At 33.2% G+C, this 21,229-nt stretch overlaps 2 protein-coding genes across 6 annotated transcripts; both read left to right on the forward strand.

The window, feature by feature from the left end:
- The first annotated feature begins 7,823 nt into the window (after positions 1 to 7,823).
- On the forward strand, positions 7,824 to 9,421 carry LOC108330216 (GDSL esterase/lipase At1g28590). Its single transcript, XM_017564716.2, has 5 exons — positions 7,824 to 8,058; positions 8,185 to 8,403; positions 8,483 to 8,628; positions 8,739 to 9,012; positions 9,108 to 9,421. The coding sequence occupies exons 1-5, from the start codon at positions 7,824 to 7,826 to the stop codon at positions 9,344 to 9,346; spliced, it is 1,113 nt and encodes a 370-aa protein (XP_017420205.1). The 3' UTR covers positions 9,347 to 9,421.
- A 7,528-nt stretch (positions 9,422 to 16,949) lies between these two features.
- LOC108332136 (U-box domain-containing protein 38) lies at positions 16,950 to 20,492 on the forward strand. 5 transcript variants are annotated; one of them, XR_008248511.1, is made up of 4 exons: positions 16,950 to 18,856; positions 19,482 to 19,641; positions 19,796 to 19,873; positions 20,339 to 20,492. XR_008248511.1 is itself a non-coding variant. In XM_017567282.2 (2 exons), the coding sequence occupies exon 1, from the start codon at positions 17,255 to 17,257 to the stop codon at positions 18,854 to 18,856; it is 1,602 nt and encodes a 533-aa protein (XP_017422771.1). In that variant the 5' UTR covers positions 16,950 to 17,254; the 3' UTR covers positions 20,316 to 20,492. The 5 variants fall into 5 exon arrangements, 2 of the variants coding, with proteins under 2 accessions (XP_017422771.1, XP_017422770.1); XR_008248512.1 differs by lacking the exon at positions 19,796 to 19,873; XR_008248510.1 differs by lacking the exon at positions 20,339 to 20,492 and having other exon boundaries at positions 19,796 to 20,297.
- Positions 20,493 to 21,229: the final 737 nt, after the last annotated feature.

Consider the following 21,229-nt stretch of genomic DNA (forward strand, 5'->3'; position numbering starts at 1 on the left):
AAAAATGGTAGAACATTACTATTGTATTATACAATAAAAGTCCTATAACATGATGGACATGTTTTGTTTCGTTAGAAAAATAAATTGTTGTTTTATGAAACGCTCATAATTAAATTACATTATTTTTCTTCTAAAAACACTTATTATGGCTAGTTTATAAAATCGTCAACGTACATTAGATAGTTATGAAAATTTGATTACTTCATTTACAGTTTTTAATATGTAGCAGTTTTGTTTTAGTGATTAATAATGACTATTTTTGTTTGCATGACTTGTAACCAAAAATTATCTTTACAAAGAATTATGGACATGATCTTCCTGTGTATAACTATTATCATTATTAAAACCGTTAACTAGTTATAATAATTGCAATAATTATTTAATTGCGATGTTACTACAATTTGAAATAGTCATAAACATTTCTTTTATATATATATATATATATATATATTTGTGTATTATAAATTTAAAATAATTGAGAAGTAATATTTTAAAATAAATGGTTACTTAATTTTGGGTAAAAGTAATTATCTAAAGTCGTTAATTACCTATTATAATTTTGGGTTAATAGTAAAACTCATTCATCCATTAATTTGGTCCAGTTGCACCTCATTCAAGTTTGGGACTTATATACATACTTAACTTTGGAATATTTAGGGAAATTTTGTAACCTATAAATATATCTAACTAATTATGTATTTTTTATCCAAATAATTTATATTCATTTATAAAAGACTTTCTGACATTCGCGTCACTAAGAGATTGAATCTTTTAAGTAAAAGAGAGTATAAAGTATGTATTTTTTTGATAAAATACTATATGTATTTATAGGATTTCTGTTGGAAGTCGCACATCGACTAGAGATAAGGCCAAATTATAATATACAAGTGATGTGCAAACCTCACCTTAGAAGCCGGTTTTGTGGGGTTGAGTTAGGCTTAAAGTCCACTACTAATATGGTATCATAGTCATGGTTAAAGCCTATCCTAGAGAGTTCTAAGTGGGTATTCTATTCTTCTATTTCACCCGCTATCGAGCCGTTATCGGACCACCCAATTTCTACTATCACGCACGAGATGTCTATACCTCGACGTGAAGGGTGTATTGGAAGTCTCACATCGACTAGAGATAAGGCCAAATTATAATATATAAGTGAGGTGCAAATCTCACCTTACAAGCCGGCCGGTTTTGTGCCGGTTTTGTGGGGTTGAGTTAGGCTTAAACTCACTTTCTAATAATTTTTGGATCCTATTTAATTTGTTATAAAAACAGATAATATTAAGAAAATATAAAATAATATCAATAAAAATAACAACTTGCAATTTATATGGTAATTAGCTAAATATTTTGTAGAAATATGATATTTTGTATATTAACCATATATTTTATAGATATAATATTAAAGAATATTATAATATAATCAAACTACCGATATTTAATCATATATTTATTAATATATGAATATTTGTGTCAATAAATATATCTTAGAATATTAACTACTTTAGGTTAACAGTGTTGAATGAGTCTTGTATTGGGTCGTGTCATTTAACATATTTGTTGGGTTAGGTATGTATAAGTCCCTCCAAACTCGAATGAGATACTAGGGTTACCATCAATGAGAGAAGTTGAGTTCTCTATTGACTTGATTCCTGATGTAGGAGCAATATCTTTGCTCCAACACTTAAAGAGATTTAACTCCTCATAATAGATGGAAACAATACAAAGTAGAGAAGATACATCCTCTCTAGTGACCTTTAATAATGTTTATGTACATAGGTAAATGTCTAAGAAGCTATCTAAGAATCTCTCTAAAGAACCTCTCTAGGAATCTCTCTAAAGAACCTCTTCAAAAGTCTTTTCCAAAAAGTTCCTCAAAATAGGGTCACAACTATGTTTTTCTAAATTGCACAATGCATGGCTTCAGTAGTGCACTTGTGGCTTCAGCTACAGAGGTTTCCTTTGAAGGTAGGTTTGCTTATGTGACTCAGACCTCATGCTTTGTTGTTGTAGCCCTTGAGATAACTTTTTTAAGAAATAGTCATCATGGCTTAGCCTGAGGTCTAATGCTTGAGGTTTCCTTCTCATGAAGGTTTTCTTATGTGGCTTTAGCCTCAAATTTTCTTCTCAACTACACTAGTGTCATTTTTGTCAAGAATTGCCTTAATTTTATCCATTTCCTTTACTTTTCCACTTTGACTCTATTAATATCAAAAACTCCAAAACAAGCTAAACTAGGGTGATTAACAGAGAAATTTTAACAAAAATCAAAGTACAATAACTACCAAATTCATCTAAAAATTAACCAACATTGGACACTTTATACTTGCCTATAATACATAGGTTAAAACAATTGTTTTCCATTAAAGAAGATGCGATAAATCTGAAATTCCACATTGATGAAAAAAAGAGTGATAATGTTCTTCAATACCCAACTGATTCCCCATAATGGAAAAAGATTAATGAAATATTTCTAACATTTGGTGCAAAGTCAAGAAACTTAAGACTTGGACTTGCTATAGATAGTGTGAACTTTATGGGAATTTAAATAACTAACATAGTTTATGGCCAATTTTGATGATGATTTACAATCTATCTCCTTTGTTGTAAAGGAAGAGAAAATATATGATGTAGTCTATGATGATATCAAGTCCTAGATAACCTAGAAATGACATTGATGTGTATCTAAAGTCGTTAACCGATAATTTGAAAATGTTGTGTGAAGGTGTCGATGTGATCGATTCATATCCTCAAGAAACTTTCAGTTTGCGTTCAATGTTGTTTTGTACCATAAATGGTTTTCCATCTTATAGAAACTTGAGTGGTTATAGTGTCAAAGGTAATTTTGCATGCCCTATTTGTGAAAAAAATGCAATATATATTCAATTGAAGCATGGTCAGAAAATTGTGTATACAAGACGTAAAAAGTTCCTTCTTCCAAATCACCCTTACCGTAGAATAAAAACACATTTAATGGAAGTCGTCTGGATGAAGTTGTTTCAAAACCCTGCAATGGTGAAGAAGTATAAAACTAAGTGAAAAATATTGAAATTGTGTTTAGAAAACATCAAATGAAGACCATTGAGAAAAAATATTTGGAAGAAACGATCAATATTTTTAATCTTCCATATTAGTATAAACTAGATGTACAACAATGTATAACGTGATGCATGTTGAAAAAAATGCATGTGATACTGTCATCAAGACTTTACTAAATATAAATGTAAAAACACAAGAAGATTTGGCTTACATGGACATTTGTTATGAGTTACATCCACGATAAATTGGAAAACTCACTTAACTTTCCCAACTGTCACTTTTTCTGAAAAGGAAAAGCAAAATTTTTGTAAGTGTTTAAATAGTTTGAAGGTTCCACAAGGTTACTCTTCAAATATTAATAGTCTTGTTTCTATGAAAGATTCAAAGTTAGTTGGTTTAAAGTCCTACGATTACCATGTGTTGATGCAACAATTTTTACTAATAGTTATTTGAGTCATTTTACCTGCTTCTATTAGAGGTATACTAACATGTTTAAGTATGTTTTTTACTATCATTTGCAAGAAATGTATTGACCTTCGAGTGTTAAATGATTTGGAAAATGAGGTTATCAAACTATTCTCCTTTTGCAAACTTATCCCTAAGAAACTCTTCATTTTCTATGCATCATTCAACACCGAGTAAGTGTTACACATTCAAAGTTCAAAGTTGTGCATTCTCTTCATCTCGCTTTAGGGTTCGCTTAAGCATTTGTGTTCATGGGTTGAAAAACCAATTGAGAAATTGTTGACCAAATGAGCACACAAAGTGAATTTTAAACATCTATGGATACATTTAGCTTGCATTCACATTTAAACTTAGGTTTAATGATTGTTGACTAAAAAAGGTCCCATTTTTATTCATATGTTCATCTCTTCACCTCAGAACCCTTGGGCCTGAGTAGAACCAACCATAACCTACACCTCAGAAATCACCTTCACCACCACCACCAAGAAGTGCTCCCACTCTAGAAGGAGGAGTGGAAAAACATGACAGACTTCAGTTCATGACGAGGTCCAAGCAGGCCAAGTTCGCTGAATTGGAAGAAAGGACATTTTTGCCTGAAAGGAGAGCTAAACTTCTAGTGGGGGGAATATGAAGAATTCACAAGGATGATAAAGAATAGACATTGGTAGAAACTAACTGAACCAAAACCTAAAGACAATGAACTCAATATATGTGAGTTATACACCCATGCCTACCCACCAAAAAGGGCTAATGAGAAAGTAAGATTCTTAGGTAAAAGGAAAAAGAATTAACTATGACAAAGAAACCCTAAGAGAATTTTTGGAACTGTCAGGAAATATGTCAAAAAAAGAGAGGGAGGTATTTAAGGATTTGACGAGGGGAGTGACACCTAAATAATTAGCTGCAGAATTCTGTATGGTTGGGAAAAGTTTTAAGCTAGGAAGGTCTAGAAAACCTCAGCAGATTCCCAAGGCCAACATGAAGACAAAAACTTATATTATTTAGGTTAACATTTTGTTTACTAATGTAACTCCAAATTCACACGTATCTAGCTTGATCATTGCCCAAACTTAACTCATATACTATATCATGAGGGGACATCTGCTAGATGCAACAGATATCATAACAAATGAGATTTTTAATGTTTTCCTCTTTGAACCAACATTAGCAAGGACTGCAAAGCCACTACCTTTTCTAAGCCTAATCACTAGCTTTGCAGGTCTCAAGGAGCTATGATTCCTAACCACCCGATGTGAAACCTAAGGAGACCAATCACAAAAGCTTCCATTCTGGCTAACTACACTATGAACTGGAAAATGTGCAAGGACCAGTGCTTGAGCCTCAACCTACTACCAGAGTTAGGCACCGGTATCACTAGTTTAAATAGCAACAAGAAACCCTCAATTCCCTCACAGCAAGAATTTCATACATGCAACAATGATTGGTTGCCACTCAAAGGCGCACACTCTCATTCATGAAATTCTCTAAACCTTCACACAACAACAACAAAGGAATCAGCCCCTACATTGCATCACCCTAGAAGAATTTATACACCAAATGGCATGGCACGGGGTAAGTCCATTTCAAAGGGATAATTTTAGTGCAACTACAGCGGCAGAAGACAATCACAACCACATCAGTCTCAAAAGAACCCAACACCAATACCTCAGCAACAACCACAACAGCCACAACAGAACACTTCCTCAAAGCACACTCAATTTGTTGCCACTACTCTAGAAAAAGAAATTCCTTCAAATGAAGGAAAATGCAAGAAGATCTAAAGGAAGCAAGCTTTAGTCCTTTTAACCAGAGGACTTCTTTGACTTTGAAGGAGCAACATCTGGATCTCCTGAGGAGGGAGGAGATAAATGAAGATGCCTCACCATAAAAATAAAGTTCTTTTAAATTTGTTGCACCTTTATATTTCAGCACTTTAAATATATGCCTTAGTTTAGTAGTTTTCCTTTTGTTGATGCATGCTTTTTTATTAGATAATTTATTTATAAATATCTTTTGGGAAAAGCATGTAAACTTTTTGCAAAATTGGTTAGCAAAATAAGTAGGACTAAACTCTCTTGATCTAGAATTAAATGTGAACTTATGAGTGTAAGGAAGACGGATGAGTAACTCTGAATAAGTAAGAACATGTGCTTTGTGTAGGCATTGCACAATTGAACATTGACATAGGAAGAAAACCCAGCTAATGAGAATTAAGAACCAAACAATGTGAGATAGCTGAGCGAAGCACCTTATATTAAGCCAAATCACAAATTTTGTTTTGATTTTATTTGATCTAGAGTTAAACAACCACCATGAACATGAATGAAATATCTGGTTTGAGCCATGAACCTTACAACACACACCTCATCTTGAAAAATGTTGATATCATACCTTCCTCACTAATGAGAAAGTTGGAACAACATGTGTGCATTAAAAGGAAACTAAATAAGGCAAGGATAGTCTATGAGAAGCATAAAATTATAGAAATCCAGTTAAAAGGAAGGGGTGAAAAAGTTAACATACCAAAAAAGAGAGAATTAACAAACAAAGAATAACAAATGATATGGAAATTTTCCCAAGATGTAAAGAGTTGACCAAACAAAAAGAATGAGAAAAGGGGATAGTGATATCTTAATCACTCCCTGCATGTGCATGTTGTGACATATTTTCTTTTTAGTGAGTTTTTCTTGTGTTGAGAAACCAATTTCCCTTCATAGTCGCGCCACATTACAAGCCATGAAAAACTTTTAGTGATCCTTACCAAGTTTTGTATAGTCAAATGATTTAACATGAGATAACAGTTTTGTGCTAAACTTGCAAAGGTTTCTTAGAGCGAAAACACTTCATACTGCGAGGTAGAGCTGTCAAAACGGGTCATCCGTCCGATCCACCACGGATTGGTCACTTAGTGAGCCAACACATTCCGGCTTATTTATTAGCGAGCCAGAAAAATTCGAACCCGGCCCAACCCACCACGGGTGGGTGGGTAAACGGGTTGGCTCACTGGCTCACTTAATTACAATTTTTTTAAAATAAAAAAAATTACAAACTTTCTATAATTCAAATCTAAACAAATTTCACTCTAAAATTTCACTCCCAACGTGGGTGTTTAGTTAATTTTGAAAATAAGGAACTTAAATAATTTTTTCAAGAAAAAATAATAATAAATATTTTTTTATAAAATTAAAATTAAATTTTAATAAAATAATATTAGGTAGGTGGATTGGTGGGCCAACCCGGCCTACCACGGGTTCAACCCGCATGAGTCAGATTTAAATGAGCCAGGTTGAAATCTGACCCACATAAAAAAAATACAATTTTTTCAAACCCAATCCAACCCAAACTCGTAGTGGACCGGATTAACCCGCGAATTATAACCCATTTTGATAGCTCTGTAGCGAGGGTCATTTGAAATTTTGATTTAGATAAATGAACGGGGAACATGTGTTGTTTTAATTTGTATTATTGCATTACACTTAGTGTCTAAATGATAAAGGGAAATTTATCTTATACTATGATTACCACTTCTTGTCACATAATTTTTATTAAAAGTCTCAAGTCACAACTTCTAAATCCAACCAATTACAATAACTGATCTTTTGTAAAATCCAATTGCTTTGTTGTCAACAAAGGACTAAAAGCGGAGATTGTGATAAGTGTCTATTTCACTCATAATTCATATCCATTTAAGAACTTATCTTGTTTTATTCATATATCTTGCTTTATTTATTATATTTTTAGAGTTTATAATAAAATTTTGAATAAATATATAATAAAAATTCATATTTACTTTAGAGAACTATAATATATAAGTCATTGTTTAATGAATATTTATATTTCAAAAATATAAAAATTATATACGATAAAGCTTATTAATATATATTAGGAGTGTGTCAGTTATTACACACCTTGTGATATTTTTTTTTATATAGAAAATGTATTGCAATTATTATTATTAATTTGAAATAAAATCACTAAGAATAATTTAGTATAGAATGAAAACATTGTATATGTAGAAAGTTTTTACAATTTATATATGAAACCATAGATAATATTGTAGAGATTTAATTGTGTGGATGATAACTATAGAAAAAGTCAAAACAACAACCAAAAATAAAATGAAGACACAAACTCATGTACGTGTTGATTAATTGACATATTAAGAACTATACGAATTATAACTATTACCAAAATAGAAATGACAAATATATCACACAAAAAAAACAAGTGGTTGATGCAACACTATATATAACTCAACATTCCAATCTCTAAACACACACAATTACATCCAAATTTTCTTATCCTTAGCTTAAAATAAAATTATGAAGAGTTTGATTCTCTTTAGCATAATTGTTGCTTGTAGTTTGGTTGAAAATGTTGTTTCATCAAACAATCAATTTCCCTATAGAACCATTATAAATTTTGGTGACTCTTTAAGTGATACAGGAAATTCTGCAACTAAGCAACCATTTAGTGCTAATAGTCCATACGGTTCAACATATTTTAAACATCCTGCAGGACGTATGTCAAATGGAAGATTGATAATAGATTTTATAGGTACTTATACCCTCTTTTCTATTCAAAAGATGACTTCAATGAAATTCATGCACAAGAAATCATATCACATAATATATGTTACCAGTCAGACACATTCTTACTAACATATGATCATTTTCATTTTAGTCAAAGCATATGGGTTACCGTTCTTGCCAGCTTATCTAAATTTAACGAAAGGACAACATGTTAAGCAAGGAGTAAATTTTGCATTTTGTGGTGCAACTGCACTTGATAAAAGCTTTTTTGATAAAAGAGGACTCGATGTACCAGCAGCTGCTTATGCATTAAATACTCAACTTGATTGGTTTCATAAGATCAAACCCTCGCTTTGTACAGGCAAAGAAGGTTTGATCATATCTCCTTTCATAAAGTTTACATTGTTTCTCCATATAATTACTAACAATTTTATTTCCTTCTATGACAGACTGTGCTAATTTCTTTAAGAACTCATTGGTTCTAGTTGGTGAGATTGGTGGGAATGACATTAATGCAATTATCCCACATAAAAATCTTACAGAAATTCGAGAGTTTGTTCCACATATTATTCAAGCGATTACAAATATGACTTCTGTAAGTTGTATCAAATATATCTTAAATTAGTTACAATAGTTTAATCAAACTTCATTTGAAATGTGATTGATTATAGTAACTTGACTTTGGTTTCTGTTTTTATTATGTAGACACTAATTGCAGAAGGAGCTGTTGAACTAGTGGTTCCAGGCAACTTTCCAATTGGGTGTAATACTTATGTTTTGAATGAGGTGAATAGTGATAAAAAAGAAGATTATGACGAATTTGGGTGTTTGAGAAATTACAATGCTGCCATCAAGTACTATAATGACCAACTCAAAACGGCTATAGACGAATTGAGACACAAGAACCCTCATGTTAACATAATATATTTTAATTATTATAGTGCAGCTAGACGTTTATATGAAAAACCAGAACAATATGGTATGTTGTGCTTTGATTTTCCTTTTCTTTAGATGAATAATAAATAGTTATACAAGGTTGTTGCTATAATTTTGCTATTAATTTATGTAATGCAGGCTTTAAGGGTAAACCTGACACCTTCAAAGCATGTTGTGGAAAGGGTGGAAGATACAATCTTAATGAAATTTGTGGATTTGGTGATTCAGTAGTTTGTGAAGCACCTGTAAAACACATAAATTGGGATGGATTTCATTTCACTGAAGCAGGTTATAGATCTGTAGCACAAGGACTTCTTGAGGGTCCTTATGCTACTCCTCCTCTTAAAACTCCTCCATTCAAGATACCAAAGGATTGAAGATAGCACAAAGGAAACACTAATGAAGATTTGATTCTATCTTTTAGTATACATATAATATAAGTCAAACAGAGGAAAAATGGTAGAACATTACTATTGTATTAGATAATAAAAGTCCTATAATATTATGGACATGTTTTGTTTTGTTAAAGAAATAAATTGTTGTTTTTTGAAACTCTCATCTTAAATTATATTATTTTTCTTTTAAAAACACTTATTATGGCTAGTTGTTAAAATTTGATAACTTCATCAATGTACTTTAGATAGTTATTAAAATTTGATTACCTCATTTACAGTTTTCATTATGTGGTAGTTTTGTTTTAGTGATTAGTTTTGTTTACATGGTCGTGAATATCTTTCAGATTCGTTTAACAAATTTTTGTTTCTCATGTTATTTTTCATCAAACTTCCTATGTTTATATATCTTAACAAAATATGGTGGTTGAACGTAAGAATAACACTAGTGCATAAACGGTCTTTAACATCACCCTTTAGACGTCTGACCTGGCTGGTCCCCGACTACTGATGTCTCTATAGATGTCCGACCCCAATGTCGAACGCCTAATGACCTGACAGGTAGCTGAAAAGTTGCCCTGATCCATTGTTTTAGACGTCCGGACCCCCATGTCGGACGTTTGAGGTCTCTATAGAAGTTTAAGCCCCAATGTCGGACGCCTAACGACTTGACAGGTAGCTGAAAAGTTGCCCTGATCCATTGCTTTAGACGTCCGGGCCCCTATGTCGGACGTCTGAGGTCCCTATAGACGTTTGGGCCCCCATGTCGGACGTCTGATTACCTGACAAGTAGGTGAAAAGTTGCCCTGTTCCATTGCTTTAGACGTCCGGGCCCCTATGTCGGACGTCTGATGTCCCTATAGACGTCCAGGCCCCATATATTGGACGTATATAGCCTCCGCCAAAATTAAATTTTAAATAGACATAGACGTTCGGGCCCCATAAGTTGGACGTCTGATGTCTCTATAGACGTCAAATGGGAGAGGGCCCCGACGTCTAAGGTGTTTTATTACACTTTGCGCGAACTCGGGGCAGTTACGCGCACTATTCATCGTCTTTCGGCCCGACGTCAAATGGATTTTCAGGTACGTTTTTCGTCTTTTGGACCGTTTAAACTTACTTTTACTCCGATTAAATTAGTCTTTGATGGATTATTTTCCATTTGAACCGATTAAAATGAGGTTTCGCTGTGTTTTTGTGCATTTTTGCTCTTTTCCTTGGCGGTGATTTCTTGCGTTTTGGGCAGCGTTTTTTTGAGTTTTCCACTCCTCCAAATCCTCCACTACGTTTGTAATCGGTTAAGAAGGTTAGCATTCTTGTTTAAAAGTTTTTGTCTATGCATGTTATTGCCTTTTTGGTATGCATGTTTTTAGCATTTGGATATTTCGAATATGCATGTTATTAACTTTCGAATTTGCATGTTGTTAGCTTTTGGATTTGCATGTTGTTGGCTTTTGGATATATACATGTTATTGACTTTTATTGACTTTTGCGTATGCATGTTATTGGCTTTTGAATATGCATGTGATAAAGTTTTGTTGTGTGTTTATGATTGGTATGTTGGATTATTAGTATCTAATTTTGTGAAACTTAGTTCCCGTTTGAAATTTAACACAAACGATTAATCTTTTAATCATTTGTGTTAAATTTTGAATTGTCCGATTTGACAATTTGGGAAAATTATTTTTCATAATTTGCTATAACATGTACATTAGAGTTTATGGATAAGACTGATAAAATTTCGGTTCAGATTATTTGTGTTGTTCTCCGGATGGATATTTGATTGTGGTCATCCCTGACCACTCTCATTTCGTGTATTTCGGAGACCAATGCGAAATGCTGCCGAAATCTTATCAAATTTATCATGTTAAACTTCTTTGCATGTGTCTTAGCAAATTATGAAAAATAATTTTTCGGAATGGGTAGGGCCTAACCTTGTGAGAGTTAAAAAATTGAAACTGACGAAGTATATTACGAACATAGTATGGATCGAAGCTGGATGAATGAACGTCGCATCAGTGAAGAATATGAGAAGGGTGTTTCAGAGTTCTTGCAATATGTTGAACAAAATGCTAAGTCTGTGAACGAGACATATTTTTGTCCTTGTGTTCGTTGTCTTAATCAAACACTCCAAGACTTAGACAATATGTGTGATCATCTATTCATGTTCGGCATAATGAGAACTTATACCGTTTGGACTTGGCATGGAGAAGTATTGGACCAGCCTACCACGTCACGAGGAACAGATTATGTGGAAGAATTGATGAGTGATCATTTAGAGGACATGATACGTGATGCTGGTGAAGATAATTTTGGAAGAGCTAATTTGTATGATTCTCTTAAACATGATTCAGAGCAACCGTTGTTTCCAGGATGCCCCAACTTTACACGTTTGTCTGCAACTTTGAAGTTGTTTAGTGTAAAAGCAAGGAATGGATGGACTGATAAAAGTTTCACAGAGTTGTTGGAGTTGTTGAAGGAGATGCTTCCAGAAAATAATACTCTACCCATTCATCATTACGAGGCCAAGAAAATATTATGTCCAATGGGACTCGAATATCAAAAGATACATGTTTGTCCTAATGATTGTGTTTTGTACATAAAGGAGTTTGCTTTGCTAAAGTCTTGTCCAACGTGTGGTTTATCCCGTTTTAAAAAGAAAAATGACAAAAACACTAGTGATGAAGGTAATGATGGTGCACCTGCTAAGGTGATGTGGTATCTGCCTATAATACCTAGGTTCAAACATATGTTCTCTGTTAAAGAAGATGCAAAGAACCTTAAATGGCACGCTGCCGGAAGAAAGTGCGATAATCTTCTTTGACACCCAACTGATTCATCACAATGGAAGAAGATGATGAGACATTTCCAGAATTTGGTGCAGATCCAAGAAACTTAAGACTTGCATTTGCAACTGATGGTATGAATCTTTATGGGAACTTAAGTAGCAAACACAGTTCATGGTCAGTTATGTTGATGATATACAATCTTTCTCCATTGTTGTGCATGAAGAGAAAATATGTGATGTTGTCCATGATGATATCGGGTCCTAGACAACCTAGAAATTACATTGATGTTTACTTGAAACCTTTAATTGATGATTTGAAAATGTTGTGGAAAGAAGGGGTTGAAGTGTTCGATTCTGATGTTCAGGAATCTTTTCGTTTGTGTGCAATGTTGTTTTGCACTATAAATGATTTCCCAACATATGGAAACTTAAGCGGTTATAGTGTAAAAGGTCATTTTGCATGTCCCATTTGTGAAGAAAACACTAGTTACCTTCAACTGAAGCATGGTCAAAAGACAGTATATATAAGACACTGAAAATTCCTTCCTTGTAATCACCCTTACCGTAGATTGAAAAAAACATTTAATGGAAGTGCTGAGGATGAGGTTGTGTGCAGACTCCGCAATGGTCAAACACAATTTTTTGCTTTTCAGGTGTGGTTTTATTGCAAAAATAAATCATTTTTTTTTAAAAATACCCCCTAGGCGTCTGTTAATGCAACATCGGACGTCCATAGACGTCAGTCAGTGTATACAGAGACGTCCAATGAATTATAGAGGCCAAACTCGTTCCAGGGTCTTAGACGTTCGACCTACACAAGTTGGACGTCTATATAGAAGTCCGACTAAACAGGTCGGACGTCCCATCAATATCACCCTTATAGACGTCCGACACGGGTCGAACGTAAAAAGCTCAAAATAAAGGACGTCTAAAGTGGTTTATGTACTAATGTAAATATTTTATTGATACAACTCACACCCTTTTAATTCATGATGAGATTCCTCAACCTTTTTAAGATGGTGTTATTTGTATTATATTATCTTATTAATAGTATGTTATATTAAATTTTAGATAACAATATATATCTAATTATTTATTTATTACCTAAATAGTTTGTATTTTATTAATTGTATGTGATCTTCGATTTTAGATAACAAAATATATCTAATTGTTTGTTATCTAAATGGTTTGAATATATTTGAATATATATATATATATATATATATATATATATATATATATAATATTTGGTATAACTCAATGAAGACATTTTTCACAGGTACTTAATAATCAATTATATCTCATTTCTTTTAATTATATTTTAACTTTTATTCAAGATCCAAAAACATATATATATATATATATATATATATATATATATATATATATAGGAGGACTATGATGATATTCTACAATTTCTTTAAAATTGTTATTGATTCCGATATTAGATAATTTTTTATAAGTAAATCTCTCATCAGCGAGCAAGTAATAAACCATCGGAATTATCAACCCGACTTCTAAAAACCTTACTTTTCTTTTCATCTTGAAGCAATCTGTCCAAATTAATTAAAAACAATATGTTTATAAAGATTTTCTCTATATATGTAATTTTATTTGAATTTATATTTTCGTAGTTTATAATCAAAAAATAAATTTTGAATAAATATATTATAAAAATTGATATTTACTCTAAAGTACAATCATATATTATTTATCAATTAATAAATATTTATATTTCAAAAATATAAAACTTATATACGAGAAATCTTATTAATATATACTAGGAATGAGCATTGTGACATTTTTTATTAAAAATATATTATTATTATTATTATGTGCATATAATAAGTCTCATAAAAAAATGGTAGAACATTACTATTGTATTATACAATAAAAATCCTATAATACGAAGGACATATTTTGTTTCACTAGAGAAATAAATTGTTGTTTTCCTAAACTTCCATCCTTGTCATTGTTTTTCTTCTAAATAGACAGTTTATTAAAATTTGATTACTTCATTATTAGTTTCTAATTCAATTAAAAGGGCACCTAACTTTTACGTTGCACTAACAGTTATCCTTGAGTCTTCAAATTGCACAAGCAAGGAGCTGCTATTTCTGCCCCAGAATCAAAGTATGTACGTGGTGGCGCTTCTCCACTTTATAAAAAGCTTGAAAAGCATATTTTACGTAAAGCATATTCCATCACACAAACTTTTCCCAAGGGAAAACAAAGCTATGCAAGTCATTATACCTCACCAGTTTAATATCTTTTTCATACAAGATTAAAAGCTTTTTTATTTCACAAATACATAGTTCTATATGTATATATATATAAACAAATTTTAAAATTATAAAATTGAAAATATTAAAATAGTTTAAAATAATTTAAAAAATTAAAGAAATGGTGGTTTAGTCTACCACCCGCCTTTTGGTTGAGAGGGTTAGGATTTTAAACCCACTTTTCTAGGAGTGTGAGAAGTAAAGATAAATTATTTATTCTTCCCTTATTTATATATCCTTAAGTGGATCGTTTGATGGATATTTGAGAAACAATCAATTGATAGTGAGGGTAGTTTTTTTTTTTCTACTACAACAAACTTTAATTTAATTTTAGTTTTATTTCTATTAAATGTGACATATTTATCATAACCTGGTCTCGAACATAAAACTAAAAAGAACTTGATAAAACCTAACATCCTTAATTAGATAAAGTCTAAAATATTAATTTTAAAAAATAACATTTTAATTTAGTTTAATCTCACAAAACTAAAATCTAATTTATAAAATAAATGTACACTTATTAATATATTATATACACTTACTAATATATTATAATTTTACTTTTTTTTATAATCATTGTGGTTATTCAACAACTATTACATAAAGAAAAAAAAAATCTCCATATGTTATGAATAATAATAACTGTAAACCCATTGATCTAATTTACATTATTTTTTGTGTCATCTATTTTTTCTAACACGACATCATGATTCTATATTAATATATTTGAAAATTTTATCATTTCTCTCTTTGAATCTTCCTTTATTCTATATTGACCGGCCCTTTACTTGATCTATCTAGAAGCTTCAATAATCAAGATTCCAGAGTAGCCACTGCTCGAGGCCAATGAAACCGTTTCGTTAACCATTTATGTGAGATATGATCATACGCGGCCTGAGCGAAAATCTCTCTTTTTTTTTGTCTTACTATAAAATGTGCTGACTATTAATATACAGCTAAGAAGTCATAGGAACAAGAGTGAGCCATTTGGGTGTTGGGATTATTTTGAAGGGTAAAACATAAAATGCTCCTCATCAAGCATGGGCCCCCAGGACCATTTGAATAATCATTTGAGTATGTCACACGCAACACATTTGTTTGTACCAAGAAACATGTCCAAAAAAACTTAAATACACTCATTTCCTACATATTCATCTAATTATCTACTTGTATTCTTTTTCTAACTTCTTCAGTGTTTCTTTTAAGAAGATAGATTTGAGAGATGAATTGATGGATTTAGATGAATTAGAAAGTAAAATTTATATTATTTCTTTAAAGGATTTAGAAATAAAGATAAATGAATTTGAAATTGAAATTTGTGAATGATTTTATTAATGTAATAAATAAATAAAAATGAAATATTATAAAATTGTCTTTATTATTAATAATAATCTAAAATAATTTTTGGATTAGTTAATTTTTTTTTGTAAATAGTTGTTCATGAATAGTTTGAAATAATAATAAAAAATTATTAATTATATTTGGCATTGACACCGCAGAAACATATACATATAATAGTCATGAGATGTATTGACATAGAAAAAAAAACAATGCATTTTACAGATAAAAAATAAGAATTATACACGACCATTCACCAAAAAGACAATACACTAAAGACTTGTATTTGATTCACAAATCTCTTCTATTAAGATGAACTTTTCAACTGATCCACAAATCGATTGTCCTGAATACGAATAAGTTAATTAATCACAACAAATCCTTCTATCGTTCTAATACATCTCTTCAAGCTAACATAACATTACTCTAATAAACTATAATATATAATCATATACTTTAAATATTTATAAAATAGGTTTGATTCACCTATTCTTATTGAATTTGTTACTCTCAATTATAACTACAAGAGATGTGTTAAAAAAATGGCATATTTACGGATTATTACTTCTTCGAAAAATATGTGGTAAAATAAATGGAGATGGTTTCTTTAATAATAGTAAGCGATAATTTAATTTATGAAAGAACGAGAATTGTGATTAGGTCATTACTTTGAATATTGTCTTTTATTGTGTTTGACTTTATAGAGAAAACGGACAGAAACAAAAGAAAATGAAAGAGAATTAATTAAGTTAAGAAAATATAAATAGATAAAAACTGCTTTGTCTTGTATTTATTTATAATGTTGAAAGATTATTTTAATTGTAAATTATATCTGTTATGGTCAACTTATGATTAATTCATAAAGTTTAGGAAGTTGTTTGTGAGTAAATAATAAATTATATCTAACAAGAGATAATATATATAGAATTAAAATTGAAAAGACAAAATTATCCTTTAGAAGACTATGAAAGAATAATCTTCCTACCCGGCTGAGTTTGGGTGAGTTGACTAATATGAAGCTCTACATCAGGTAGATGTGAAAGACAGATAGGGACTATTTCCTCGCCCCCACAAAATGGAAAGAAAACAAAAATAATAGTCTTATTAAGAAAAATACTGGGTCTCAGTAATTAAATTACTTTACTTCTTGTTGTTAATTAATAATACCTTTTCACTTTCAGAATTCTGGTGGACAAAATAATTAATAGTGTAACTTTGGATAAAGTGAGACATGAAAAAGTTATTAAATTCCATAAGTACCCTCGAGGATATAGTAAGAATTTCATAATTCTGAGATTACCGCAACGGTTGTTCAGAGTGTTTGGAAGACCGAGTCAGTGAATGGAAATTAGCAGAAGAGATAGATAAGTGAAGAGAGATTCCGAGATCCAGTCTAACAGCATGCGCAACAACTTCGCACACCAGAACTTCTTTCATTATAAAAATCCCAACCAACAACAATAAAGAAATCCACTGCCGAACTACATGGGTGGCAATGGGAAGCACAGATGGAAAATCTCCTTCCACCGCTCCTCTTCCCAATCCTCCAAGCTCGACCCCAAGCTCCCTCCCAAGGAATTTACGTGCCCCATTTCCGGCTCCTTAATGTTCGACCCGGTTGTCGTCGCTTCGGGTCAAACCTTTGAACGTCTCGCCGTTCAAGTCTGTAAGGACCTCAACTTCTCCCCCAAACAAGAAGACGGCACCCGGCCCGATTTCTCAACGGTAATCCCTAACTTAGCCCTCAAAACCACAATCCTCAATTGGTGCGATAAATCACGCAGCCAACACCCGCGCGCACCCGATTACGCCTCCCTCGGGGGCCGCGTCAGGCAGGCAATGCTTCTTTCGGTGGGACAAAATCAACAGGAAGAACGACAAGAACGAATTAGGGTTTCCGAAACGGAGCTTCTCAACGCGGTCCCGGATAACCCTCCCGTCATTTTCTCCCACGCCGCCACTGAGTTAAGCCCCCGAGTCAACCACTTCAACTCGGGATCCTCCTCCGAGGAGTCGGTCATCATTCTGCCCAGTCCGGGAACGCCGTTACCGTTTACTGTTCGTCCAACCTGCTTCTCCTCCTCCTCCTCCTGCGAGATTGAAATTGAAAACCCTGGCGCGCCGGTTTCGGAGGAAGAGGAAAGAATATTGAAGAAATTGAAGAGCAGCGAGGTGTTTGAGAAAGAGGAAGGCGTAATCGCGCTGAGGAAGATCACGAGGAGCAAAGTGGAGGCTAGGCTCTTGCTCTGCACGCCGCGGGTGCTACTGGCGCTGCGCGGTTTGATCGCTTCGCGATACGGCGTTGTTCAGGTCAACGCAGTGGCGTCTCTGGTCAACCTCTCGCTGGAGAAGCAGAACAAGGTGAAGATAGTGAGGTCGGGGTTTGTACCGTTTTTAATCGATGTTTTGAAGGGGGGATTGGATGAGTCGCAGGAGCACGCTGCGGGCGCGCTTTTCAGTTTAGCCTTGGATGATGATAATAAAATGGCCATTGGCGTTCTCGGCGCGTTGCAGCCGCTGATACACTCGCTGCGTGCCGAGTCCGATAGGACTCGGCATGACTCGGCGCTCGCGTTGTATCATCTGAGCCTGGTTCAGAGTAACCGAGTGAAGCTGGTGAAACTCGGGGTGGTACCGACGCTTTTGTCCATGGTGGTGGCGGGGAATTTGGCGAGCCAAGTGCTGCTGATTCTTTGCAACCTGGCGATGTGCACGGAGGGGCGCACGGCTATGCTGGACGCGAACGCGGTGGAGTGTCTGGTGGGGCTGTTGAGGACGAACGAGTTGGACTCAGAGGCGATTCGGGAGAATTGCGTGGCAGCGCTGTTTGCGCTGAGTCATAGGAGCTTGAGGTTCAAAGGGTTGGCGAAGGACGCGAGGGTTGTGGAGGTTTTGAAGGAGGTTGAAAAAACGGGAACAGAGAGGGCCAGGGAGAAGGCCAGGAAGGTGTTGCACATGTTGAGAACTGTGGGCGATGGAGGTGATGATGAAAGTGACGAATTTTACGACACGGTCGGGTTGACGCGGAATCGTTACCGACTTGGTGCTGGCAGGAACCACAACATCCTCAACACGACCACGTTTTAGGTTTTGATTTCTTTCTGGTTTAGTTTTTCCACATTATTTGTTGGTTTAGGTTTTGTAGGAAAATATGGTGAAAAGGATGAATAGGAAACGAGTTTACATGGTGTTGCTGGGTGTAAATCATGGAGGTGGTAAACTGGCAATCTCAAACTTATTCTGTTTTATTTCATTTTAGTTTTTAATATTGGCTATTGATGGGCGTTATATTACAATCTGTATGTAATCAGGGTTTAGGTGAATTTTGGGTTGGATACTAGTGTGTACATAATTATACTCGCTGTCTAGTGTCTGCTTTAGTACACAGAAATGAGAAAACAGATATCTGTAGAGTGATTTGTGAATTCACTGGATTGGTTGTGTTTATATGTAAATGTATAAACTATGAGGACCAACATCTTCAGTTTCTTTTCCTCATTATGCACATGTCATTCCTTTTTAGTAGCTGTTTTCGTTTCAAAATTCAAATGGCAAAATTCATGCAAATATGGCAAATGAAAAAGAATTTGACCAAACTCGATTTATCTGAAATTCATACCTAGGATTCTTGTCTCTGGCAAATGATTTTCTGTTTATGAGCTAAAGCCTGTGTCACTAAATAATAATAAAAATTAATGCTTCTATATGGAAGAACCTAAACTCCTACAGTGAAAGATTGGAGCCATGGAGAGGCCAAACTCTGTAGGCCTAGCTGCTCCTCCTCAACCCAATACCTAGGCTCGGGCTGTTTTGTCCAACTGTACTGCACATTTGGCAAGTTTCTTCGGTTTCCTTCTAGCCAAAAATCTAAGGTGCATGTGCTTGAAACTCTCGTCAATGTACTAAAATTTTTGCTTTATAGTACACGGTTACTTCACTTACCTTAATCCAATGTTTTTGTCTGTTATTATATTGGTTTCGTTCTCTTATAAACACTCACCTTAATATTGGTATTATGCATAACAGGCCTTAATCTTGATATCAAGTCATACTCCAAATGCTTGGTCTTGTTTTTAATCGAAGACCCCTCCTCCTTTAGAACCTGTAACGTGAACTTCCTTTCCCTTCCATTACTTGTAATAAGCACACACCTCTGACTAGTGTGGTTAAATCTTTCAACAAGTGTTTAAAGTGTGAAGAAAATAAAAATTAAAGAGAAAGGTTGATTAAATTTGTGCCTGGATTTAAAATTAACTCAAACACCTCAACTCATACAAAGTTGAGGCTTATACATTAGTTTTAGTTTGTGAGGGAAGTTTAATGAACATATATGAGGGAAGCTTACTTCGAAGTGGTTCTTAATTAAATACAGACAGGCTCTTACCAAAGCATCCATCTTGCAATTATATATTTGATTGTCAACTGCCTCTAGACTTTCACTTGGTTGGATAATACATTAGATTGTTACAAATTGCATAATTTGGTGATTTTAATGGAGGGTTTGGTGAAATTATATTGTAAATTATGTCTTTTTAAATCATTCCAGGATAAAAATTGTTTTTTGCACAGGGCTGTTGATGGTGATTGCAAAGAAGGATGTAGAAAATGTCGTAGAGAAGGGAGGAAGACTTCCTTTCTTGCCTTAAACTTTCTTCTTTGAGAGAAGAGGCAAATTATGCTAAATAAAGAGTATTCCCGTTGAGGCAAAATAATAATTTTTTAATCTCTTTGACTCACTTTGTTTTATATGTTTACCCTGTACAAATTCAGAAAACTAATTGTAATTAAAATGACTGCTTGGTTCTATTGGATTGCAGCTAGGGCTAAATTGTTATTGTATTTTAGTTTCTGAAAATTGAAAACAAAAACTGTTTCAGCTAAATTTTAATGTAAGAGATTAGAAAATATTATCTTAACATGAGATTATGTTCTGATAATTGTACAGTGGCGAGTGCATTTAATGACATGGTTGTATGTTAAATTCCGATGTCAGTCATATCGTTACAGGGTATGATGGATCAGCTCGTTTTAAATACAGTAAACCATATCATTATAAGGACTATTAATGTTCAAATTTTATTTTCAATTTTAGTTTTAGAAATAATTATGGGAAATCAAATCTATAAAAGGGAATGATTAATTTTTCTAATTATTTTTCTTAGCTTATTATGTATTGTCCAATTATAAAATTATTTGTAATCAGAAAATAATTCTTATATAAATTTATAAATATTTAAATTTCAAATAGTTAATAGAAATTAATCAACAGCATCTAATTAACATTAAAATTATGAATTTAATTCATAAAACAATTGTCTGATCCTAAATCGACTTCAAATAGTTAAAATAAACGTCTAATCGTAAATTCAATGTACTTAAGATAACTTATAAATATTCAATTTTCTAATAGTTAATAGGAGTTAAAATAAACGTTTAGTCTAAATGTGCTTAAAGTAAATT

Source organism: Vigna angularis, chromosome 4 (assembly GCF_016808095.1).
Source record: "Vigna angularis cultivar LongXiaoDou No.4 chromosome 4, ASM1680809v1, whole genome shotgun sequence".
NCBI classification, from domain to species: Eukaryota; Viridiplantae; Streptophyta; class Magnoliopsida; order Fabales; family Fabaceae; genus Vigna; species Vigna angularis.

Bases quoted from the DNA above. Each gene is read 5' to 3' on its own strand.
- LOC108330216 (XM_017564716.2), top strand. From the start codon at position 7,824: ATGAAGAGTTTGATTCTCTTTAGCATAATTGTTGCTTGTAGTTTGGTT. The intron at 8,059-8,184 runs GTACTTATACCC...TTTTCATTTTAG, and splicing joins ATTGATAATAGATTTTATAG to TCAAAGCATATGGGTTACCG. The intron at 9,013-9,107 runs GTATGTTGTGCT...TATGTAATGCAG, and splicing joins TGAAAAACCAGAACAATATG to GCTTTAAGGGTAAACCTGAC.
- LOC108332136 (XM_017567282.2), top strand. From the start codon at position 17,255: ATGGGTGGCAATGGGAAGCACAGATGGAAAATCTCCTTCCACCGCTCC.